This window comes from Tupaia chinensis, unplaced genomic scaffold, assembly GCF_000334495.1.
Source record: "Tupaia chinensis unplaced genomic scaffold, TupChi_1.0 Scaffold138390_1, whole genome shotgun sequence".
Lineage (NCBI taxonomy): Eukaryota > Metazoa > Chordata > Mammalia > Scandentia > Tupaiidae > Tupaia > Tupaia belangeri.
The window spans coordinates 1,818,437-1,845,999 of record NW_006198287.1 but is presented as its reverse complement, the minus strand read 5'-3'; the positions used below and the strand labels follow the sequence as shown (position 1 = coordinate 1,845,999).

The window sequence follows — 27,563 nt, the reverse complement described above, 5'->3', positions numbered from 1 at the left end:
GGAGAAAGCACCCCCTTGGGGGAATGGCCATGCCACAATCCCTTCCCCTCCATTCTCCTCTTGGGATTGTGGGCACATACATACAGGTGCCTGCTGTGTTTTTCAAGCTGTTAGGTCCAGGACCTGAACTATGCAATCAACCATGCAGGATCTAGCTGCCTTAGCCCCAACACTACTTGGCTGGTCCCTCATTGATATTTCAAAGGTAAGGCGGTAACTTGACCCTCTGAGAATAAATAAGAAAACTGTCTTTCCTTTTTTTCACAGCTTACAAAAAACAACATTGGTAAATTCATAATCCAAGCATTTTATAGAAAAAAAAGCCTTCTTTAGTACTTAAAAATCTGCGTCAAAGAAGATGTGTAAGTATACATAGTTTATTAAACAAACATCAATTATCTATTAAATGCCGGACTCTATGTACATACCTTATCTATAACTGAATGGTGTTGACTATCTTACACAGTAATTTACACAATGGTCTGAACACAAGATATGGAACAGGCACAAACTTTGACATAATCTATAAATATATGTCTGAATTAAAAACAAAGTCTAGTTATCAGTGCACATCCCACTCAGGAATGCTGAAATGCACTTTACCTGTCAATACACTGAGCCGCTAGACAGGCGGTCGTCAGAATCTCTTTGATGTGAGTCAGCCAGTTTGAGGCCTCCAATTTACTAAGCCATCGGTCCATGTTATGTGTTTGGTCATTACAAGCTTCCACAAGTTTGATTAAGCTCTCCTGAAGAACATGATATCTTTTAAAAATAAGAAAAAGTAAAAAAAAAAAAAAATCTTTAAAATGGAAATAGAATGATAAAAGAAATCAAACCCCAAATTCAGCGTCTAATATATACAAGAGCAAAAGTTCAAAATACTGTACTATAAAAATACTTACCCTGCTATACAGTAACTTGATGCTTAAAGATTGAGACACTAATATTCAAACATCATTGCCAAGAGGCTTAAAATGCCTGTCATGGTAAACTGTTCCTCAACCGAACATATTAAACCTAGTTCACAGAGCTGGACCGTCTGATTGAGGAAACAGCCCGAGCAACGCATTTGTAGCAGCTCACCAGGATTACATCTGCAGCCTATTCCTACAGACTGAACACTAGATCTTGATACCAGAAGCAGGGATAACTTGGGACCAGTTCAGATCCCACTGTTTTTCAGCTACCATTCTCACCCGCCCATTGAGAAGCACTCATAAACCACTCATTTATAACAAACGAGACTATAAAGGTGAAAAAGAAAAATAGGGTGAAAATAGGTGCATATGGGGAGAAATTAAGTCTCTAAAATCTTTGGGGAAAATATAACAAATATGTTCAGTAACTTTGGCAACAACTGATTTACAAGCAGAGGAGCAGATATTTTATTAAAAAAAATTTGCTATTGGGTATATGTGCTTGCCGGAGAGATAGAGACAGAAGAGAGGGAAAGTGAGAAATCGCTCTCCAGGGGGGTGGCCACAATCTCTGAAATCCCTTCTTCTTCACTCTCCTCTTGGAATTTTGGAACACACACACTAATGTGCCCTGTGTGATTTCTCAAGCTGCTGGGGCCAGGACTCAAACTGTACAGTCAGCCATGTGGGATACAGTGCCTTAACCACCATGCTACCTGCTGGCCCTTGATAAGGTTTTAGAGGTGACTTAAAAAAAGAATGCTATTTGGCTAAAACTTATTGGTGGCCATTTCTGAGCAGTTCTTTCGTTTACCTTATAAAACACAATGAGAAAGTTGGTTTTTAAAGCAGATAAACAAAATTGACAAACCTTTAGCTAGAGTAACTAAAAAGAGAGAGAGCAAAGATTCAAATGAAATCAGAAACAAAAGAAGAAACATTACAACCGAGATACTACAGGACTACAAAGGATAAGCGACTACTATGAACAATTATACACCAATAAATTGAATAACCTCGAAGAAATCGGTAAATTCCTAGGAACATATACCTATCAAGACTGAATCATGAAGAAACAGAAAATCTGAATAGATCAATAACACGTAAGGAGACTGAATCAATTATTAAATATCCCCCATTAAAGGCCCAGCATCTGATGGCTTCACAGCTGAATTCTACCAAATAATTAAAAAAGAATTAACACCAATCCTTCTCAAGCTCTCTCAAAATATTAAACAATAGGGAATACATCCAGATTCACTTTATTAGGCCGGCATTATGCTGATACCAAAGGCATACAAGGACACTACGAGGAAAAAAACTACAGGTCAATATTCCTGATAAAAACAGATGCAAAGTTCCTCAACAAAATACTAGCAAACTGAATTCAACGACACATTAAAAAGGTAATTCAAGTAAATAAAAAACATAAACATAAGGCTTGAAACTGTAAACTACTAACAAAAATCATAGGGAAAAATCTTCTTGACATTGGTTTAGTCAATTAGTTTTTGGGGATATGTTCCAAAACACATAGGCAACAAAAGCAAAAACAGATGGGATTTCATCAAACTAAAAGAAAGAATAGAGAGAGTACACAGACATTGAATGAAAGAAAATATTTACAAACAATTCATTAGATAAGGGATTAATATTCAAAACCTATAAGGAATTCAAACAGCTCAATAATAAGAAAGCAAATAACTGGATTTTTTTCTTTTTTTGAGAGGTTTTTACTATAGGGCACGTGCGCTTACCAGACAGACAGAGAGAGACAGAGAGACAGAAAGTGAGAAATCACCCCCCAGGGGGGATGGCCACACTGCAATCCCTTCTCCTCCATTCTCCTCTCGGGATCTTGGGCATGCACGCACACGCGCCCAGAGTGAGTTTAAGCCACCAGGTCTGGGATGCGAACTGCGATCAACTACATGGGAGCAACATAGCCATTATGCTAACTGCTGGTCCCACAAATAACTGGATTAAAGAACAAAGGATCTGAGGGAAATTTCTTAAAAGAAGACACAAAAATGGTCAACAAGTGCTCAACATCACTAATTATATGGAGAACACAAATTAAAACTATAATGAGATATCACCTCACACCTATTAGAATGATTATTATCGAAAAGACAAGAGGTAAATGTTGGCAAGAATGTGGAGGAAAGGTACTTTTGTACACTATTTGTGGGGATGTAAATGGGTACAGCTATTACAGCAAACAGTATGGCGGTTCCTCAAATAAATTAAAAATAGAATTACCATAAGATCCAGCAATCACACTTTTGTGTATATCCCCAAAGGAAATGAAATCAGGATCTCACAGATGTATCTACATAACCCTGCTCATTGCAGCACTAATTGTGAGAAGAAGGTTGGGGCTGGCAGGTGGTGTGGTGGCTAAAGGCACTGGATTCCCACATGGCTGACCGTGGTTCAAGTCCCACACCTGGCAGCTTGCTTTCTCCCTTTCCCTTTCTCTCTCTGTCTCTCTGGTCACATTAAATAATAATAATAGTAGTAGTAATACTAACAAATGGAATTAAATAAATAATTATTTTAAAAAAACCCAAAAAACAAAATTGGCAAATTTATAATTTAAGAATTGTGTGGGTAAAAAGGGCCTATTAGGATTTAAAAATCTGGAATATGGATATCAAGATATGCAATCAACCTAAGTGTTCTTCGATGGATGAATGAATAAAGAAAAGTATATAAGCTATATATAGGTAATATGCAAGTATGACACCATTTATATAAGAGACGTAAGCATCTGTGGATTTTGCTATTCCTGCCCACAGATACTGAAAGATAACTGCATACACTTTTTTTTTGTTGTTGTTGTTGTTGTTTTGTTTTTTTGTTGTTGTTTTGCTAGCAGTTGCATGTGCTTGCCAGAGAGAGGCAGAGATAGAGGGAGTGAAGAAAGTGAATAATGGTCATACCACAATTCCTTTTTTCTCCTTTCTTACAGGTATTTGGGCATACACACATACCTAGTGTGTTTCTCAAGCCACTTGGCCTGGGACTCAAACCACAAGGTGAGCCATGTGGGATCCAGTTGCCTTAACCACCAGGTCACGAAGCTGGACTACAAGGTTTTTTTCAATTAAACCTTAATAAAGCTGAACAATAACAAAACATGAAGAGATGTAGTCAATTACTGACTATCTCACTTCTAAACAGCTTAGGGCTCATCTGTCTCATCTGTTGTACTAAAATTAGCTTCAAATAAGAGTTCCTGCTAGCTCCAGAATCTTTTACCTCTCAATGGATTTATGAATGCGCCTCCACTGAGGATAATGAGCTTCTTGTTCAAAGCCACCTCCTTTGGCTCGAGCTTGTTGAGCCACATTTAGAGATCGGGTGTCAATGATGTAGCCTCGTTTCCCTGCCCTGAGGGTAGCATTTATCAGCTTTTCATCTTCCTTGCACCTTCTCCCATTTGTGCCAGTGAGTGGCTGCCCACTTCGCATAATCACCTAGAAGGAAAATACAGTGAAAATTCAACAGCAGTTATTGATTTTTTTCTTTTTTTGGAGAGGTTTTTTGCTATAGGGTGCGTGCGCAGCGTGCGTTCACCAGAAAGACAGAGAGAGACAGAAAGCAAGGGGGGATGGCCACACTGCAATCCCTTCTCCTCCATTCTCCTCTCAGGATCTTGGGCACACACATACACCCGGCGTGAGTTTAAACCACCGAGTCCAGGACTCGAACCGTGGTCAACTACATGGGAGTCCAGCGACATAGTCATTCCGCTAACTGCTGGTCCCAAGGCTACATTTTTTTTTTTTTTTGAGAGATTTTCGCTATAGGGAGCGTGCGCTCACCAGACAGAGAGAGAGAGACAGAGAGACAGAAAGTGAGAAATCACCCCCCAGGGGGGATGGTCACGCTGCAATCCCTTCTCCTCTATTCTCCTCTCGGGATCTTGGGCACGCACGCACACGCGCCCGGCGTGAGTTTTAAGCCACCGGGTCCAGGACGCGAACTGCAGTCGACTACGTGGGAGTCCAGTGACATAGCCATTACGCTAACTGCTGGTTCCCCCAAGGCTACATATTTTGAAAGCTTAGTTTTTCGAATGTTTCTCAGGCCAGCCTGTGGCATGTTAGTGAAGGCAGCTGGATACTATACAGTTGACTGATTGTGAAGTTTGAGTCCCAGACCTGTGGCTAGAGAAATTGTGTGTACATGCATGCTCAAAATCCCCAAAGAAGGAAGAAATAGAAAAGGGATCTGGTGTGACCATTCCTCAGGGGGAGTGCTTTCTCACTTTCCCTCTCTTTCTCTCTCTAGCACCTTCTGGCAAATTAAAAAAAGAGAGAGCAAGAAAGAAATTTGTATCTGTTACACTAATCTTTTCCCTGGTGAATGGTTTAGAGTTATTTCAAGAGATCACCATCACATACTGCTATCTTAACTACCCTGAACTGCAACATGATTGAGAAAGGTCACCCAGAGGATGACAAGAGTTAACCTTCAGATAGTGCTTCCTGAATGGACACATGCTATATTTAACATCAGTTGTTAAAATAGTTTATCATAAACCCTTCTAAATAGCAATACTATTGAGTAGGCAGGATAGGTGGCCTATTGCCAAAGTAACAGATTTTACAGATTTTTAAAAATCTTTTACTAAATGCATACTAAATATGCATTTTCTGACATGTTACTAAGGGGAAAGGAAAATAGAAGATAGCTATACTCATTGACTAATTTATTATTGGTTGAAAAAATGAGAAGTAGAGTTTATTGACAGAAAATGAGAAAGGAGAAAGAGATTTGGAAATATTTAGGAAACAAAAAACATGACAAGCTCTTCCCTATTCAATTCTTGTGTTTTACTAAAGTTGATACTAAATGATATCTCTTTCACATAAAGATTTGGTGACAGTGATTATAATATAGTGTATTACCATATTCTAGATAGAAAAATTTCTCATTTTTGTACCTTAAGAATGTTGTTGTTGGGGCTGACTGGTGGCATGGTGGTTAAGAGCACTGGACTCCCACATGGCTGACTGCGGTTCGAGTCCTGGATCTGGTAGCTTGCTTTCTCACTTTCTCTCTCCTCCCTTTGCCCCTCTCTGGTCAAATTAAAATAAGTAAATAAATAAATAAAGTCAAAATTGAAAAAAAAAAAAGAAGAAGAAGAAGAACGTTGCTGTTGAGACCAGTAGGTGGCATTGTGGTTAAAGCACTGGACTTTTATACGAACAACAGCAGTTCAAATCCTGGACCTGGGGGCTTGAAAATCATGCCAGGTACAATGTGTATGCATGCTCCAAATCCCAGAAGAATGGAGAAGGGACTGCAGTGTGGCCATCCCCTTTACAGGGTGATTTCTCACTCTCCCTCTCACTATTTCTCTCTCTTTCTTGTAATGTGCTCTATGGGAAAAAGGTTAATAAATAAATAAATAAATACCTTTCTCTTTCTTTCATTGAAATGAATAAATAGTCTGATTTTTTTTTTTAAATGTTGCTGTTAGTATCAAGTAAACAAGTTTTCTTTGACTGTGTCCTGAAGATAAATCTCTCTGGACTTTTTAATTTTTAATGATTTTAACTTTATTTATTTATTTATTTTCTGGAGAGGTTTTTGCTATAGGGCGCATGCGCTCACCAAAAAGACAGAGAGAGACATAGAGACAGGAAGCGAGAAATCACCCCCCAGGGGGGATGGCCAGGCCGCAATCCCTTCTCCTCCATTCTCCTCTCGGGATCTTGGGCACACACGCACACGTGCCTGGCGTGAGTTTAAGCCACCAGGTCCGGGACTCGAACTGTAGTTGACTACGTGGGAGTCCAGAGACATCGCCATTACGCTAACTACTGGTCCCTATCTGGGCTTTTTGAAGAGCAGTATCATGGAAGAATCCAGAGTCATATACTTATCCCAGAAAACATACTCCTCCTGATTCCCTGCAGTTTATGTGAAGGAAATCCTAATAGAAGAGACTTGGCCAGTCACTTCAATGAACAGGTACATTAAAAAGGGGAATATTTCCTTCTTTTTTTTTTTTCCAAGTTTGCTAGAGGGTGCATGTGCTCAGTGGAGAGACAGAGAGAGAGAGAGAAAGAGGAAAGTTAGAAAGTACTGCCCAAGGGGATGGCCAGTCACAATGCCTTTAATTTCTCCCTCCTTTTGGGATTCTGGGCATGCACACGTATGCCAGTGTGTTTCTCAAGCTGCCAGGTGCTCCATATGGGATCCAGTTACCTTAACCTCCACGCCTTCAGTTGGCCCCCATAAAAGGGAACATTTCTAAGAAAAGAGCCTGCTGTGGTTAGAAAGTGTCCCTCAAAGTTCTTGTTCTAGAAACATAATCTCTAGAGCAATAATGTTAAGTGGTGGGACTTTTAAGAGAAGGGCCCTCAGGATTTATGCTGTTATCTCTGAAGCAGGTTAATTATGGCAAGAGTGTGTTCCTGATAACCCTGGGTTCCATCCCCTTCCCTTGTCTCCCTCTCCCTTGTGTATGCACATGTGTATCATGGCTCTCATGCTTTTCTAAAGTCAGCCAGAAGGTCCTTGCCAATACAGGCACCTCAACCTTGGACTTCAGAGGTTCTAGAATTGTAATAAACTAATCTCTGTTCTTTATAACTTATCAGTCTCAGGTATTCTGTTATAGCAGCATGAGACGGTAAGACAAATTTCCCAAGCCAAGCCTTTCAGCAGATCAAGCAGTAGCACTACACACTTACCATTCCATTTTTCTTATGATAGTAGCTTAGTACTGGAAAGCGGCCTCCATGCCGAAACGCAGCTACCTTCCGAAGAGCTTCATCATCAATGGATTTGGGAACTATGACAATTGGTGGGTAAGAGGGACAGATAGCAAATTCCTTATTGACATAGCTGAGCCTCCATTCACTGGTCTGGAAAATACAAAATATTTTAAAGCTAAGCAAATGTCTCAACGTAGCCAAATAACCTAAAAATTTTTTTTAAGATTTATTTTATCATCATTATTATTTCTATTTTTTAAGAATTATTTTATTTAACTTTATTTATTTATTTATTTTAACTGACCACAGAGGAACACAATGAGAGAGTGAGAGTGAGAGTGAGAGAGAGAGAAAGGGAAAGTGAGATACCAAGTAGCCAGGTTCAGAACTCAAATCGTGGTTGGCCATGTGGGAGTGCGGCACCTTAACCACCACACCACCTGACAGTTCTACTATTTTCTTTAGAATTTTTTATTTAATTTTATTCATTCATTCACTTATTTTTTAATTTGACCAGAGAGAAACACACACACACACACACACACACACACACACACAGAGACAGAGAGAGAGGGAAAGAAAGGGAAAGTGAGAAAGCAAGCCTACTATTTTTTTTTTTTTTTAACTTGCCACTGGACCCATGTACTCACCAGAGAGAAAGATATAAAGAAGTAAAGTCAGAAAGTTATCCAACAGCTTCAGGACTTGAACCACAGTCAACCATGTGGGAGTCCAGCATCCTAACCATCACTGGGCCACCTGCTGGCCCAGACTGAAAAATTTTAAAGGATCTTAGCGATCAACTTTCTCTGATGAAGTCATTTTTCAGAAATTCAATGGGAAGATACCTAGCCTATATTTAAATACTTCCAGAAAAGAGCTCCATTCTTCAAGACCAGCTTCCTTGTTTGGTATCACTAGTTCCTAGAAAGTTTTTCCACATACTGAGCATAACCACCTGCTCTGTAACTTCTATTGATATTTGTCATGATTTCAGACAACACGGTACAAGTGCCTTATTTCGTATGGCATTTGATCAGTATTTGAAAGATACTTGTTTCCCTTAGTCTATTTTTTTAAAGAATTATTTATTTAATTTATTATTATTTAATTTGATCAGAGAGGGAGAAAGAGAAAGTGAGAGAACAAATTGCCAGGTCCAGAACTCAAACCTTGGTCAACCACATGGGAGTCACTGGCCTTAACCACCAACCCACCTGGCCAGCTCCTCCCCTTAGTCTTTCATTCTCCCAATTAAATACATTAAGTATATCCATGATTACCATATCCATCTTCATCACATTTATTTTTTCTTTTTTTAAATTTGCTATAGGGTATGTGAGCTTGCTGGAGAGACAGAGAGAGAGAGAGAGAAAGAAAGAAAGCACGTCCCAGGAAGGATGGTCGTAACACAATCCCTCCTCCACTATTGTTCTTTAGGATTTGGGGCACATACACACACGCCCAGTGTGTTTTTCAAACCACACAGTCAGCCATTTGGGATTCAGGGACATTGGCTGTCCCATCATCACATCCTTTCATGATACTACTTGGTTTATTTTACTTTTTTAAAAAATAATTATTTATTTTTAATTCTATTTATTCATTCATCTATTTTGATTTGACCAGAGAGAGACACAGAGATAGAGAACAAGAGAGAGAAAGTATGAAAGTAAGCCACCAGGTCCGGGATTCAAACCATGGTCTGCCATGTGGGAGTGTCCAGTGCCTTAACCACCATGCCACGCCAGCCCCACTATGTGGTTTATAAATGGTACTCTTAAAGCATAGCAGCAGTAAGACTGTAGTACTCCAGATAATGCTTACCCAGAACAGACTAGTACTATCTATATCAAATATTATCCATTATTTTTAAAAGGAAAAATAATATAGTAAGATTAGAACATCTTTCTTAAAACAATAATGATTCACAATTAAGGAAGATTACATTTACAGATGTCAATGAAATAATTTCTACTTCAGTGCACTAAGGACTAAATGCATATGAAGCTATTGAATGACAATTTATTTTAAACATCAGAATTAAAAACTGCTTGAAGACTGTAAACTTTAAAAAGAATTATACACACACACACATACATAGATTGAGTTGTCAGGAAAATCATGAAGCATTTTTGCATAGGAAAGTATGTCATGACCTTCTTGATGACTTATCTAATATATACATACATAAATATATATACACATATATATGTGTATAGATGTATACACACACATATATAGATAAATTTCAATATGTTCCTATAAATTTGTTTTTTATTTTAATTATTAAATTTTATTTATCCATTCATTTATTTTAATTTGGCCAGAGAGAGAGACACAGAGAGAGAGAGAGAAAGAGAAAGCAAGCCACCAGGTTCAGGACTTGAACCTTGGTCAGCCATGTGGGAGTCCAGCACCCTTAACCACCATACTACCTGCCAGCCCCATGTTCCTATAAATTTGAATTGACCTAACATACCATGGGTTACAAAAATAGGATAAAGCTAACAAATATGTTAGATGTACTGTACGAAGAGTACTGGGATAGTCCCATAACACAGTAATTAACTGCAGTGAATCAAAAGCTAGATCATACACGGCTGACCCTGGTTTGAATCCTAGCCCCAGCAGCTTGAAAACATGCCAGGTGTACATGCCAAAAATCCTGGGGAAATGGAGAAATGGAGGAAAAACGATTGCAGCAAGATCATGACCCACTGGGGAATTTCTCTCTCTCTCCCTCTCCCTTTCCCCTAAGCACATGTACCCTCTGGCCAGAAAATATTTTTAATTTTAAGAGAGAAAAGAATATTATCTTTTTAAATGTTTTTATAAGTTACAATATCTTTTTTTAAAAAAGACTTTTTTATTTAATTTTATTTATTACTATTTTTAAATTTGACCAGAGAGAGAAAGGAAAGTGAGAAAGCAAGACACCAAGTCTGCAACTTGAACTGCAGTCAGCTATGTGGAAGTCCAGTGCCTTAACCACCATGCCACCTGCTGGCTCCTACAATATCTAATTTTTAAAGTGAACTTTTTTTGAGATATTTTTTCTATAGGGTATATGTGCTTGGTAGGTAAAGTAAGAAATCATCCGCCAGGATGATGGCCATGCCGCAATCCCTCCTCCTCCATTCTCCTCTCAGGATTTTGGGCATGTACATATAAATGCCCACCATGATTTTTAAGCTGCCAGGTCTGGGATTCAAGCCGCAGTTCGCCAGCTCCTTAACCATTATGACACTTTTCAAAGTCATGTTACCAACTTCAATATTACAGGGTCTAAAAGATTACACATACAAAAAAAGCAGTTACATATTTCCTGCTCACCCAATTTCAATTCCATTTCCCAAAAGCAACCATTCTAAATATTTTTTGCTTTATTATTATTATTATTTTGGATTTTACATCTAAATTTATTTTTCTTTTAACTGCCAGAGGGCACATGAACTTGATAGAGAGAAAGGAAACACTTTCCAATGGGATGTGGTCATATCACAATCCTTTTTCCTCAATTTCTCCTTCCCATCAGGATTTTGAGCAGGCGCACACACGTGCCCAGTGTGTTTCTCAAGCCACTGGACCTAGGATTTGAACTGTAGTTGTCCATATGGGATTCAGCTCCCAATGCATAGAGCTTAAACACTGTGATACAGGGCCAGCTCACCTCCTGAGGGGAGAATGGAAGAGACAAGATTGTGGAGTGACCATCCTCCCTAGGAGTGATTTTTTACTTTCCCTGTCTCTGCCTCTCTCCAGAGAGTGTACACATACCCTGTAGCCAAAAAAACTAAAAAAAACTAAATAAATTAAATTAAATTAAAATTCTTTCATTTTTCCTATGTAGATAACTATATATGGTCAACAAATAATGGCAGTTTTTCTTTTAATTTGATCTTTATTCCTTGTATTTTTCCTTCTTGTCTTATTGAGTACATAAGGACTAGTAACTGTGGACATCCTGGCCAGCCACTGGCATGGTGGTTAAGGCAGCTGGATCCTGCATGGCCGACTTCATGATTCAAGTCCAAGACCCAGTACTTGAAAGACATACCAGGCATGTATGTATATACACCCAAAATTCTGAAAGGAGAATGGAGGAGTAGAGAGAAAGACATACCAGGCGTGTATGTGTATACACCCAAAATTCTGAAAGGAGAATGGAGGAGTAGAGATTATGACATGGCCATCCACCCTGGGGGTGTTTTCTCACCTTCTCTTTCTCTCCAGTGAGTGTAGGTGCCCTACAGGAAAAAAAAAATAGTAGCCATCCTTGCCTCACTCTTGAATTTAATGAGTATGATCAAATATTTGCTTTTATATGTTTCTGATTTGGGCAGCCACCCTTTATTAGGTCAAATAAATTCTCTCCAAATCACGATAAGAGCTCTTATGCTGAATAGATGTCTAATCTAATTTTTTCCCATGCAGATAATTTGTCTTTTCTTTCTGGCTAATTTCATGATATTCTCTTTGCTTTACTTTAAAGGGTCAGCAGCTAGGACACAGTATGTCTAAAGAAAAATTTCTTTTTGATTATCTTGCATGGTATTTGCTGGGACATTTTAAACCTAGAGTTCAATAACTTTTGCTGATTCTGGAGAATTCTCAACCATTATCTATTGAATACTGCTTTCTTTCACTTTCTCTATTATTTTCTTCTTAAACTCCAGTGAGAAGAATACTGACTCTTCTTTTATTATTCATGTATGTCACTAACCTCTGTGTTTTTCCATCTTTGTTTTTCTTCTATATTTTGAGTAATTCAGACCTTCAAGTGGACTTTAAAATGTTCATGGAAAAAGAATTAAAATATGAATTTATTTTGGGGCAAAAATGTTTTGAAATCCATGTATCTTTTTTCATAACACATATTTTCATGAACATTTTGAAAACCCTTCCTGTATTTCAGATCACTAATTTGTGTTTAGCTATTTCTAATCAGCTACGTAAACTTTACATTAAATAATTTCTTTGTCTTTCTTTTCAATCAACTTTACCTAGACAAAATTTATGAAAAATAAACTGGATCCATTATAAGTGTACAATTTTATGAATACTGATAGTTGTATACACTTGTATTATTAACAACTTCAAAATGTCCAGCAATAGGAAATCGCTAATCTACTTTCAATATGATATCCAAGAAATCTGTTTAACCAAGGTCTCCTGTGCTTTAAGAAAATTTATAGTTTTAGCTCATATGTTTACATCTGTGGTACACTTTATTTTTGTGGATGGTGTGAAGTAAGGGTCTAGGTCATCTTTTTTTACATATAGATATCTAATTGTTCTGATGCCATTGGTTGAAAAAAACTATTCTTTCCACTCTCTTGCCAAGATCCTTTATCAAAAAATCAATTGAACATAAATGAGAAAGTTTACTTCTGGACTCTCCATTTTGTTTCATCGACCTATAAGCCTATCTTATACCAATACCATACTCTCTTAATTATTGTAGCTTCATAGTAAGCATTGAAATCATGTATTACAAACCCTTTACTATTTTTTTTCAAAGCTGTATTGGTTATCAGTATTTTATTGCCACACAAATTTTAGGATCACCTTCTCAATTTCTACAAAACTACCTACTGGAATTTTAATAGGAGTTGCATGAATTCCATAGATTAGTTTAAGAAAAACTGCCACCTTAATGAGCCAAACAAGGGCTGCAACCTGTTTTTTGTTTTTGAAATAGGGCACATATACTTGCTGGAGAGAGACAGAGCGAGGGAAAGTAAAAAATCAACTCCCAGAAGAGATGTCAACACTGCAATCCCTTCTCCTCCATTCTTTCATATGCATACACATATGCCCTGTGCTTTGTGTTTTGTTTTTTGTTTGTTTGTTTGTTTTGAAGAGAGATTTTCACTATAGGATGTGTGTGCTCACTGAAAAAAAGACAGAAAGCGAGAAATTAAAATAAAATAATAATGATGATGAATAAAATTTAATATTAAATTCCTTAATTTAAAAAACCATATAAACATGCAGCATTAGTGTGTGTGCATGCTCAAAACTCCAAAAGGAGAAGAAATGGAAAAGAAAGGATTATGGCATGATCATCCTTCATGGGGAGCGGGGTGCTTTCTCACCTTCTCTCTCTTTTCACCTGCCCTCCCTCCAGCAAACACTTCGCCAAACAAAATTTTTTTAAAAAGTGGAATTTTCAGGTGATCAGGATTAGATAAGGTCATCAGGAGGGCCCTGTGATCACATCTTAGTAGATGTATAAGAAGAGAGCAGGAGAACAGAAAAGACTCAGCGACATGGACACAGACGCGCACTTGCTCTGTTCTGCCCTGTGATGCCCTATGTGATCTCAGGACTCTGCAGGGAGTCCCCTCCAATGAGAATACCCTCACCAGATACAGCCCCTTGACCTCAGACCTCTAATCCACGAGCTAAATAAACCTCTGTTCTTTATAAATCACCCAGACTTAGGTATTCAATTAGTAAGCAACAGGGAATGGAATAAGCACTTAAGTCTACCATAAATCATGGACAGGTGATGTACAAACATTTTTGGGTATTAAGAAAATTATTCAGAGAGCTCCTTTCCTAACCACAAGCTTACACTCATTCTTCCATTTAAGAAATAACTGAGGCTCCTCTATGGTAGCTTTTAGGTAGTAGCCAAATTACTCTAAATAAAAAAGAAAAATCCCTCTTCTTTTCTCAGTTGTTTGCTACGGATGATTATTCTTTATATTCTATGTATCTTCTTGATGCCCTTAGTACCCGCTTACAGAGGTATAATGAAAGAAGGAAGTAAAATGGCCAAGAATAAGAAAGAAAATCTGGTTCTAGTAACCCGGTTTTGGCAACTCAGATAATAAAAACAAAAAAATTAACCCAGAGATACAATATACAAGAAGGTTCCCTGGTACTCTTAGGCACATGGTGGGTTCCACATGGTCTTCTAGAATGACTCAGATCCTAATTATTACGTATAAAGTTATTTCACTTTATTAAAAAACATTTTTTATTGGGACCATCAGATGATGTAATGATTACATTATTGGACTTCCACATGGCTAACAGAGGTTTGAGTCCTAGACCTGGAGGCTTTAAACTCAAACCAGGCATGTATACATGCATACCCAAAATTCCAAGGAGAGAATAGAGGGGAAAGGACTGCAGCGTGGCCTTTCCCCCGGGGGATGGTGATTTCTCACTTTCTGTCTCTCTGTCTCTCCAGTGGGCATACATGCCCTATAGCAAAAATCTCTCTTAAAAATTATTTATTTTAATTTTTTAAATTATCATCATTATTATTATTAATTTACTCTCTTCAATTTTCTCTCTTGTGTGCTCACCAGAGAGAGACAGAGAGAGAGAAAATGAGAAAGCATGTCACCAGGTCCAGAATTTGAACTGTGTGAATCCAGCACCTTAACCACAATGCCACCTGCTGGCCCCAGGAAATACTTTTTCAAGAGGAGAAATGTTTGCTATGGCGCATGTGCACTAACTAGAGAGAGAGAGAGAGAGAGAGAGAGACAAAGAGACAGAAAACAAGAAACCACCACCCAGGGGGATGGCAATGTCATAATCTGTTCTCCTCCATTCTCCTCTCAGGATATTGGGCTCACACTCACACACACCTGGCATGAGTTTCAAGCCACCGGGTCCAGGATTGGAACTGCAACTAGCCGTGTGGGAGTCCCACACCTTAACACGATCTTGGGCATACACACGTATGTGCCCAGCATGAGTTTTAAGATGTTGGGTCCAAGACTTGAACCACGGTTGACTACATGGGAGTCCAAAGACGTAACTATTATGCCATCTGCTGGCCCCCAGAAGACACTTATAAATCATTCATCAGTGAACTCATAATATATCAGGACTACCTTTATGTAGATCTTAATGGTTTTCAATATCATTTTCGAAATTTAAAAAAGTACTTTATGGCCCAGCAGTACCACAATGCTCTGTACTGCTAGAAGTCATACAGAAGAACAGAATTCAGTTCCCTGGTCAACTTGTAAACACCAGGCTCATGCATGCCTATGACACTGGCTAACTAGAAGGCTAGCAGGGAGATCACAGCATGAGATCCTGTTAAGGATGCCTGTCTTTCTCTATTCCTCTCTCTCTCTCACGAAAGAAGAAATACATAAACATGGGGTAAAATAATATATATGTACTAGAATAAACCCATTGGAAGAAAAATCACTTAAGCTGCAGCACTGAGAACAGATTATAAGAATCTCTGAATGACAGAGGCTGAAGGACTAGCAGCTAAAACATATTTCTTTTAGGTATATTTAAGTCAACTTTATCACTTTTCAAAAGGAAGTGATCATTTTTTTTCTTTCTTTTCTTTTTCTTAAGAGAGATCTTTATATAGGGAGCATGCACTCACTGCAGAGAGAGAGAAACAGAGAAACAGAGAGACAGAAAGTAAGAAATCACCCCTCAAGGGGGATAACCACACTGCAATCCCTTTTCCATTCTCCTCTCAGGATTTTGGGCTTGCACACACACGCTTCCCAGCATGAGTTTTAAGCCTCCAGATCAGGGACCTGAACCACCGTCGGCCATGTGGGAGTCCAGTGACATAACCATTATCCCATCTACTGGTCTCAGGAAGTGATCATTTTCACAAGATAAATAATGTATTGGGTTATTTCTCATCACCGACAGTTATCAAAAGTTAACTCACAGCTGAAGAGTAGAGTTCAAACTCTTGCTCAGGAAGGAAGGAATGCCAGCCGTCTTCTATCACTTCAAACATGGGCCGATAAAAGAAGGGGTACATCAGGGTAATCGAGTCCAAGGTAGACAAGGCCTAAGGGCAAAAAGAAAAGAAAGAAGAAAGAAATATGTGATAATTTGAAACACATTCCAATTGATAAATTGGTATTCAGCAAATATGGCCTAATAGTGATGGGCACTCAATGTATTTCTATTATAATGTATTACCAATAGATACAATTATAGTCCTATTGAAGCTAATTTTCGTGCTTCCAGTAAGTACATTGGACCTACACCATATACTCAGTAAGTGTTGACTAAATGAAAGATAAACAAACATAAGTATGTGCATACCTATTCTAGGAGAAAAATGAAACCATTCCTCTTGACACTATATAATAAAGCTTAATTAAAAAGGTCAAAGCAATTTTAGAGACCAGAGAACATACAGTTTTTGGTTAGGAAGTAGGGCAGGGTCTCAGCTCAAAATTCAAATATTACCTATATAAGCATACATAAAGTATTTAAAATCAGCATCTGTTAGTAACTACAAAGAAGGTTCCTATGGCTTAGGGGCCAAGAGTCAAATGAGACTCAAACAGCTGCACTCAAATTCTAAATCCTAGTTGTGCAGTAATAGTTAAGTAATTTAACAACTCTCTGCCTCGATTTCCTCAACTTTAAAATGGGAGAAATAACAGTACCTACCCCAGAGGGTTGTTGAGAGCATGAAGAGAGATAACGTACACAACAGGCCTAGAGCAGTGCCTGGCACATAATAAAATCTGATATAATTTTAGCTATTATATGCTCCTTAAATGTAGACATTCCATCAATATTCATTTCAGCTCTTCCTAGAGTGATATGCCAGTTGATCAGGTATCATCACATCTTTATGCTATTCTGACCCATTCTCAAGTTGCAGGTAATAATTCCAGCATCTCAAAATGACCTATATTTAGCTGGAGCATTTGAATTCTGGATGATAGACAAGCCAGGAAAAAAGTGACTGGGTGGGAGGAACATCCTCCATCACTAGCAGATTCATCCTGTGACAAGGGAGTTACAGAAAAAAGCATTTCTATGGCTGGAAGAAAAAGGCACCAAATCAATTAACAAAATTCAAAGTTAGTAGTTATGGAGACACTCACTGGAGGAGCCCAACAGTATGCTATTAGTGGATGATGTCTAAGTACACCAGAACTCTCGGAATGAGGTTATCTCCATCTAGGTTCCAGTAAGATCGGGCTCGCTAAAGAGTGGGCTGTGATTTATTCAATAATCATGATTTATTTGATAATAGATTGGACATATGTTCAGCAGTTTAATAAAAACAACCCATTCAAAGTTACTTTTCCTACTGTCCGTAAATCATGAAACCTTTCCCCCAAAACTTTCAAGACAGAAAATATAGAAAAACATGTCTGTATAATCCACTACCCACTTCTATTAACATATATTTTCCCCGCACTTCCACACTGCCTTTGGCTGCCAATCACACCAAACAAAAGCAGCCAAGGGTCTGTATCTGACCAAAGTCAGACCTGCCACTGGTCAGTACAATCATTCTTTTAATGCAAGTCAGCAACCACTCTGGCAGGCAATAACCATACACATTCCAATTTGTCTTGATTATATTTTAGGTCACTCGATAAGTCTTTTCCTTCCAACAAAGTAATGATAACAGAACTGGAAAACATCTCAATTCTATGACAATTTAGAAAACTGAACACTTGCCAATTATTCTTCCCATTTTCAGTGGGATTCTCTTTATTCTATTTGTGGCAGCAGAATATCCTTGGGTATGGCCTCTTGGTTACAAAGAACAGTTGAACCATGCAATGTGAAAAACTCACTTATTACTCCTAAACTATGTCTAGTTGTAGGGGTGGGGGGCTGAATGTCAAGAAAAGGCTTGCGGCCTTTTTTCCTGGATGTATTCACTATGTTAAGAACATTCAGCAGAGCAGTCATTTCTGGGGTTAAACTAGTATGGCTTCTTTTCAGCTCGAAGGGCTTCTATACAGTGAGTCAGTTTCTAAAGAGCTTTAGGTAATACATTTCACTACTTAAACAACTGATTAGTGTCAGGTTAAGGAAGCTAAGTGAATGCCATCAGCATGGGGATAATAGGCTATACATCCCCTCCAGCTGGTCATCTCAGGCAACATCTCTAAGACTCACCAGCCTCCTACCTGAGAGATCACTAGTCACGGCGAGATAAGAAGAAAAAAAATGTGTACCGGCCAGTGAAAATGCAACCTCGTAACTGACAACAAAACAAAACAAAAACATGCTCAACTGAAGCGGGACAGCAGCGATCCTCTGTGCAAAGAGCAGGACATTATTTCAGTTTTACAGCCTAGAAGCTACGATGCTTTCTCACTCATGTTAGCAAATTTGGCCAAATCAACATTACATGTTACTTCCAAATGACAGATGTGTCAGGCAAACAGGTCAAATTTTCTTGTTTGCTTATATAAAATTTACCAAGGGCAGAAAGAAAAATTGTTATGTACCAATAGTTAAGTCCTGCAAGAGTCGTTCCACTATTCCACTATTTTGTTTAAAAGCCAAACAGAATCTTAGTAACAGGTTTTTAAGACTTTCTGCCCTCTTAAAATAGCTAAGCCAATAGCATTCTAGACACAAAGCTGAGTCAGTTATGCAGAAAAAAAAAGAAAAATCAATGTCTCTCTATAATTATCTAGAAAATACCGTAAACATCAGGTTAATTGATATAATTTAGCAGCATGATTTAAAATAAGGCTATTTAAATTTTTACTCTATGCTAAGATAGTTAGCAAGAGTGGAGAAGAAAATGAGAGTATGGACTCCTGTTATCTGAACCAATATTCAACACTATTTAGATAAATAAACAGCAAGCATATCTGTATTAAGCAAATTCAAATTGAATGAAAACAAAGGCTATAAAATCATTGGTAATAATTACTTGTGTCAGGGAAAAAAAAAAACAACTTGTACTTCTTTTGGGGAAGGATCAGAGGGTACATGCACTCACCAGAGAAAGAGACAGACAGAGAATTCTCTGATGGAGCACGTTCACACTGCAATCTTTTTTCCTCCATTTCTCCACTCCATTAGGATTTTGGACACACATGCATACAAAAATATCTGGCATGTTTTTCACGCCACTGGGGCTTGGATTCAAACCAGGATTGGCCATATGAGATCCAGTTCCAATGAGAAACACACTGGGTACATGTGCATGTGTGTCCAAAATCCTGACGGGAAGAAAGAATGGAGAAAAAAGGACTGTGGCATGACCATACCCCATTGGGCAGTGTTTCCTCTCTTTCTTTCTCTCTCTCTCTAGCAAGCACACATAGCCTCAGAAAAAAGTTTTAAACAATTATTTTATTTAATTTTATTCATCATTATTATTTTTCAATTTGATCAGAGAGAGAGAAAGGGAAATTGAGAGAGCAAGTCACCAGGTCCGGGTCTCAAACTGTGGTCAGCCATGTGGGAGTCCAGCACCCCAACCACCACACCACCTGCTGATCTCACAGACTCTGAAAATTTAAAAAAGAAAAAAAAATAGCCATTGGAATACAATTCCATGGAATTCTCAGCAATTCATGAAAGTGCAGTTATCCGTGATATGAGTAACACTAAGAGCTGCTGTTAAGTCAATAAAGTCCCATTACTCTCATGCAATAATGAATCAGGATAAGCTTTTTCCCATCAGCCTGTAGCACCTGACTCAGAGGATATGACTTAATAGCTAATGAAGAAACACACGAGCTATACTGGATCAGAATATAAATCTTTTTTTCCCAGACTTTGCCCCCAAAATACTTACCTCAATGGAACTGGCTATATTCAAACACTCCTCCATTCCAGGTATATCCAGCTGAATAATTCGAAAATCTTTACATTTTATGATGATGGTACCCAGTGATCCCACGAACCTGTAAGAAAGTAAAAATCAGGCTTAGAAACACACATATTCCTAACTGAAAATACATGATTGTTTATAGTAGTACAGCAGTAATTACTAACTCTATTCAGCTTTCTTCTCTTTGATTAGTCTAATAGAGGAAGAGTCAAGCCTGCATTATTAATATAGGAGCCATAAAATATGTAAAATATATGGATTTAAATTTTTTTCAAATATGTAAGATTAATTCACATTAGGTCTATTCATTCAATGGACATTGGGGGGCCTTATTGTAAGGAATAGAAAAAACAGATCTGCAATTAATGTGTTAAGTGTTTCTATAGAGAGATTTCTGAAGCATAGGAAAATAGTTCGCTTCAGATTTTACTTAATTCTAAGTATGCAGAATTTTATTTTATTTAAAATAAAAGTATCAGGGTCAGCAGGTAGCATCGTGGTTAAGGTGCTACACTTCCACATGGCCAACCATAGTTCAAATTTCAGACTTGGCAGCTTGAAAATCATGCCGGACACAAGTGTGTGCATGTCCAAAATCCCAGGAGGACAACAGATTGCAGTGTGGCCAACCCCCTGGGAGGGGGATTTCTCCCTCTCCCTGTCTCTGTCTCTCTGTTGAGCACATGCACCCTATGGCAAAAGCCTTAAAGAAATTAATAAGTAAAATAAAAGTATCATTTTACTAATATTTAAAAACTATTAACTTGCTCTTCTTGTAAGTGGCCTGAAGTGATCATTGAAAATGGTTCACTCTTCTCTTGACTCAGAGACTGAAGTGAATAGTGAAGTCATATAAATCAAAAGGTTCAAATCTTCATATTCACTTTAAGAATACCCGTGAAACTGCTAAGGCCATCGAGGGTATGCGTATCTGAAAAGCCACCAAGTATCTGAAGGATGTCACTCTACCAAAGCAGTGTGTGCCATTCCATCATTACAATGATGGAGTTGGTAGATGTGCCCAGGCCAAACCTAGATACAAACTCAGTCACCCAAAAAGAGTGCTGAATTTTTGCTATACATGTTTACAAATGCAGAATGTAATGCTGAACTTAAGGGGTTAGATGTAGATTCTCTGATCATTGAGCATATTCAGGAGAACAAGGCACCCAAGATGCGCCATTGTACCTACAGTGCTCATGGGCAGATTAGCCCATACGTGAGCTCCTACCACATCGAGATGATCCTCACTGAAAAGGAGCAAATTGTTCCTAAACGGGAAGTTGCACAGAAGAAAAAGACCCCAGAAGAAACAACTTATGGCAGGAGAATAAAGTCAGCATACAATAAACATAGACAAAAGTAAAAAAAAAAAAAAAAAAAAAAAATTAACACACACACTAAATCAAGGATAATGGCAGAGTAAATGTTATATCTAATTATAAACATATCAGTAAGTAGTTTTGTAACTACTTACTTAACTACTTAAATTTGTATTAACAAATTTAATTTTACCTTATTTGGGATATTTGTATTCTTTTTTATTGTTGTTGGCTTGTTTTTTCTAGACTTGTTAACAGCTCTGCTTTTACTTTTGCCTTACCACCGACTACGCCCAATTCTTTCCCATTAAAATTTCTGAGTATTCCCTAAACTAGGAATCCTTAGATTGATCAAAAGCTGATTATTTTATTTATATTTTACCCAACTTAGAAACACAATGTCTACAGCTACTCTTCCCAAAGTTCCACTTCAACTGTAAGCATTCCCATGTCCTGCATCGCTGCACTGTTCATTTTGACAGGCAAATATTATCCACATGGGACAAATCATATTACAGAAAATCCCAGAAGACTTGCCTAGTGCATTGGTATACAGTAGCATCGCTGACTGGAAGAGTAGGAGCCACATGAGAGGTATGGGTTCAGTTCCCATGCCAACCTAAACACACTTTGTATGGAATGTGCCTATAATTTTCGCTAATTGGAAGACTAGGGCAAGAGAATCACCTGTCAAAAAAATACCAGTTTCTTTGGGACAGAGAAAGAGTTCTTAAGTAAGATTTAAGCCACAAACCATAAAGTAAAAAATTGACAAAGTCTGCATTAGAATTAAGGACTTTTCTTTAGGCAAGGATACTGAAGAAAAATTACTAGATGGGTGACAGACTAGAAGACATTTGCAATGCCTACGTGAAGACTTAGTACACACAGAGTATACCAGGAACTAATCCAAATCAACTAATGCTGTCCAGAAAAACAACAACCCCCGTGTTAAAAAGTGAGTCACAGAAGTCAGCAGGCAATTCACAGAAAGGAAAATAAAAATTAAAAACTGCGTTGTTAACAAGTATATGAAAAGATACTTACACTTAATTAATAAGGCATGTATTAAAACAAAGAGATACTATTTCATAATCTTCAGACTGGCAAAAATTAAATCAGAAAGATGAGAATACCAAATGATGGCAAGAATGTGGGTGTACAGGGACTCTTTCTTTCTTTCTTTCTTTCTTTTTTTTTTTTTTTTTGAGGTTTTTGCTATAGGGCACGTGCGCTCGCCAGACAGACAGAGAGACACAGAGAGACAGAAAGCGAGAAATCACCCCCCAGGGAGGATGGTCACGCCGCAATCCCTTCTCCTCCATTATCCTCTCGGGATCTTGGGCATGCACGCACTCGCGACCGGCGTGAGTTTTAAGCCACCAGGTCCGGAACGTGAACCGTGGTCGACTACGTGAGAGTCCAGCGACATAGCCATTACGCTAACTGCTGGTTCCCATACAGGGACTCTTTCATGCACCACAGTGAGAGGGCAAAATGGAATAGTCATTTTGGGAAGCAATCTATCCCATCTTAGGCATAATCTCAGAGAAACTCTTACACAGCACTATAATGGAACAAAAATTAGTGTTTATTAGAGTTGTTTTTGAAAGCAGGGAGTGGAGTTTATCTGAAAGGTTTGATAACCAAAACATCTTAGACACTTTGGAATTCTGCTGCAGTTAGAAACAGTGAAATGGACGTATACATAGCAATATAAAGTGATTGTGAAAAAGAGTACTGAGTTAAACTGTTAAAAAATAGAACAAGATCTACAGCATAGTCTCTTCCAGATAAACTAAACACACACATGCATGTGTGCACACACACAATAGTGCTATATAGTTGCCTACAGGGACTATGGATGAGGTAGGAAATGGAAAAATGAAAGTTAAGAACAAAGAAGAATAAAATAAAAAGCAGAAGAAACCTTTTAATCAATCAATTATGGCATGATGAGTCATCACTTAAGTAGTATTAACTCCACTTTCTTCATCTGCGGTCCATAAAGAAAAAGGCATAAAACTGTAAAATTGATGTACAACCTTATGTGCTGAAAAGATCAAATAAAATGATGCATAGAAGTGTTTTTAATTAATTAATTAATTAATTTTGGGGAGAGGTTTTTGCTATAGGGCACGTGCGCTCACCAGAGAGACAGAGAGACAGAAAGGGAGAAATCCCCCAACCCCCCCCCCCCAAGGAGGGATGGCCACGCCGCAATCCCTTCTCTTCTATTCTCCTCTCAGGATCTTGGGCAAGCACACATATGCACCCGGCATGAGTCTGAGCCACTGGGTCCGAGACTTGAACCATGGTCAACTATATGGGAGTCCAGTGACATAGCCATTATGCCAACTGCTGGTCCCACATGGAAGTGTTCTACATACTTGTGAAACATAATTCAAATATAAAGTCGCTACTGGGGGGAGGTGTTATCTTCCTCTTAGTGACAGAACTGAAGTTCAGCAAGAGGTTAAGTAGCTTGTTCAAGAATATCTACCTAATAAGAGTTAGAACTAAAGAATGGCATCATCCTTAATGACTTTCTGTCACCCATTTACTACTCATCAGCAAGGCATGGCAGCTCAACCTTCAAAATACATCCCAAATCTACTGTGACCACACTACTGCTTCCGCTCTAAGTCACTGTCATCTTCTATATGTACTACTCAACTCCTCATGGGTCTGATGCTTCCACTCTTGCCCTTTTTTTTTTTTTTAAGAATTATTTTATTTAACTTTATTTACTATTAGTATTATCCAGTTTGATCAGACACACAGAGAGAGAGGGAAAGTGAGAAAGCAAGCCACCAGGTCCAGGACTTGAACCACAGTTGGCTATGTGGAAGTCCAGTGCCTTTAACCAACATGCCGCCTCCTGGCCCCCACTCTTGCCCTTCTATTGTACAATCCAATTTTCTGCCAGCACTCAGAATCACTCAGTCATCAATCTTTCTTTCATTTTCTATACACCCAAAGCACAGTTAGGAGGTTTTATGTCTGTTTGTTTTAATTGCCAAAAGGATTGTGTGCTTACCAGAGACAGAGAGCCAGAGAGGGAAAGGGAAAAAGCACTCCCCAATGGAGCGTGGTCACAGTACCACCTCAATCCCTGAATTTCTCCATCCTATCAGGATGTGGGTCATGTACATGCACTCAGTGCATTTCTCAAGATGCCAGAGCTGAATCTGAACTGTAGTCAGCCATGTGGGATTCAGCATTGGGCTTGCCCCACAGGTATTTTGAAGGAGATAAAAATGAACCAGATGTGATTCTTGGCCTCCCTAATACATCGGTCACTATCAAAAAGCAAAGTTGAACCTGGACAGTATTAGAGCAGAAAATGCAACACTCCACACAGCTGATCCACATAGGTTTCAGGTTTGCATTCAAAGAGCTTCCTGAATACTCCAGGCATGAGCGTACCCATGATCAGGGACTGGCGGAGAAAGGGAGTGGGAGGCATTGCAATCCTGTTGGAGGTGTTGTCTCTGGTTTTCTCTCTCTGTCTCTCTCTCTCATGGAAGAAGTAAATAAATAAACTGCAGTAGTAAAGTGTTGTTCAAGGTAAGTTGGATCCCACATGGTAACAGCCACCCAAATTCCCATCCAGCTTGGCCTGAAAAGCACACAACAGAGAGTGCCCAGAATCTGACAGCTAGAGGAATAGGACTGCAGCAAGACCAGATTCTATGAAGGGTGCTTCTCTTTCTCTCTGTCTCTTGAACTCAATCTATTATGAATGAAGAAAATAATCTTAATTAAACAATGCAAAATTAAATACACACTTAAAAAAGATATAATAAAGGGCTGTAGAATTTCAAGTTAAGGAGAATGATTTTGAGTTGTGCGATTAACAAAAGAACCTGTGAAGGAGGTGACAACTGAACTGGTTAAGCTGTATTCAATAGATGGGTAACAGTTAGGTAAAAGCCTATGAACTCTTGAAAGACAAGAACTATCTTTACTCAACTTGGTGTCCTTAATGCCTCACCAAACGTCTGAAACATAAAGGCAATTGATTAGTATTTAACAACCTTGGGAGGAACAAAGAATTCCAGTAGAAGGAATAAGTCAGTAAAATACTGAGATAAGAGCATGTAGGATATATATGAGCCCCAATAAATAGTGAGGATTGGCTTGTAAAAAAAGGGTTCATAAAAGGATATACAAGAAGGGTTCGTGAAAAGAAATGGCAAGCTATCAGGTGAGGAATGTTAGGTTAGATCCAGGACGTGGAATCTCATAAATGACAGGCTAAGAGATTTAGACTTTATTATACAAGCAATTACAGACCACTGAACATTTTTACACAGAAAATGGTTCATGGGCTACGGAGCCTAGTAAGGGCCTACTGCTTTCCTTTTTTTTCTTAGAGGTTTTTTGCTATAGGGCGCGTGCGCTGGCCAGAAAGAGAGAGACAGAGAGACAGAAAGTGAGAAATCACAACCACCCCCAGGGGGGATGGCCATGCCACAATCTCTTCTCCTCCATTCTCCTCACAGGATTTTGGGCCCGCATGTACATGCACCTGGCATGAGTTTTAAGCCACCGGGTTCCGGACTTGAACCACGGTTGACTACATGGGAGTCCAGCAATGTAACCATTACACCATCTGCTGGTCTCCCTAGCAATTTTCTTAATATCCAAATTTTCCTGAGGCAATAGAAAAAGTTGTTGTCACTCTTTAATACTTTAGTGTAAGTGGATAATAACTTCACCTTCTACTAGGTAGAATACATAGGGCCATTGGGGAGCTGGTCATTTTTACTACAGATAGATGTGAAGTTTGACTTTAAGAAAGCCTTGGGGGGTTAGTAGGTGGTGTGGTGGTTAAGAGCACTGAACTCCCACATGGCTGACCACGGTTCGAGTACCTGACCTGGCAACTTGCTTTCTCTTTCTCTCTGTCCCTGTCTGGTCAAATTTAAAAATAAAAATAAATAAACAAGTAAATAATTATTAAAAGCAAGTCTTGGAAAGAGAGTCTAGAGTGGAGGGGGGAAAAAAGGTTCATTAGTTTATACATTTCCTTAAAAGCTAATCCTGTTCTTTCCAAAAGCAGAACTGAGTAAAAATGACTAGAAGACATGCTAACTCCCTCAGTGGAAAGTATTACATCGATGACCCAGAAGAAGAAATATAATAAACGACATGTTGGGGAAGGTTTCATGGAACAACGCCACTCATTACTACAGAGTTCTTTTGAGTTTTCTCAAAATAGGTAAGACTCTTACCTAAACCATATCCAATCATCATTTTGTGAACTGTGATTGACAAAAACCGATTGAAGAAATGTGATGGGGCAAGGAGATGAAATTTGAAAGAATATGCCAAAATTCCACCCACATGTTGTTAATGTACCAAAAACGATGATGAGGATGATGACAACCGTATGATAACCCCGAGAAGTCCATCCAGATCTAATAGAAACCAGGTACCCCATCCGGATGGCTTTCTGCTCTCCACAACTCAAATCCTAAATCTAGGCCAGAGAGGGCTCATCCTGCTGGCTAGCTAGGCGACGAGACGTAAGGGAAACACCGGGAAGCGTGTCCCTCAGGCGGCCACCCAAGGACCCCCGTCCCCAGCGCAATAGGGGTTGGGATGGACACTCACCGCTTGTCGATGGCGTCGATGTTTGAATGAAGGAGCCACAGCTCCTCCGTGTTGTCCTGCCGGGAGGACAGGATCAGGTGGTGGCCTGTCAGACACAGGGTCCCCTCGACGGCCGGATAGAAAGGCCGGTGCAGCACGACATTGTCCACCCGCGGGGTCTTAATCAGCTCTGCGAACTCCATGCTCCCCCAGCGGCCGGAGCCAGGGGACTGCTGTGTCCCGGAGGCGCGAGATTACACGGCTGCTGGGCTGAGGAGGAGAATGACCCCGGGCTGCGCTGGCCGGAGGGGCGGGTCCGGGGCGGGGAGACAGGGACCCGCCCCAGGCTGCGGTGGGCGCGGCGAGGCCCGCGGCCCGTCCCTAGCAGCGGGTAGAGCCCGGGCCGGGGCGG

General features: G+C 39.1%; 1 protein-coding gene across 1 annotated transcript in view; it reads right to left on the bottom strand.

Annotated features, from left to right (window-relative positions):
* Window positions 1-27,492, bottom strand: part of MTMR9 (myotubularin related protein 9) — a 46,330-nt gene extending 18,838 nt beyond the window's left edge. The window contains exons 1-6 of the mRNA XM_006161222.3: window positions 27,173-27,492; window positions 20,193-20,301; window positions 16,335-16,460; window positions 7,634-7,807; window positions 4,185-4,402; window positions 604-765 (exon numbers count right to left, since the gene is read on the bottom strand). Of these exons, the coding sequence (XP_006161284.1) occupies window positions 604-765; window positions 4,185-4,402; window positions 7,634-7,807; window positions 16,335-16,460; window positions 20,193-20,301; window positions 27,173-27,354 (971 nt within the window). The 5' untranslated portion in view covers window positions 27,355-27,492. The remainder of the gene's footprint in view (window positions 1-603; window positions 766-4,184; window positions 4,403-7,633; window positions 7,808-16,334; window positions 16,461-20,192; window positions 20,302-27,172) is intronic.
* Window positions 27,493-27,563: the final 71 nt, after the last annotated feature.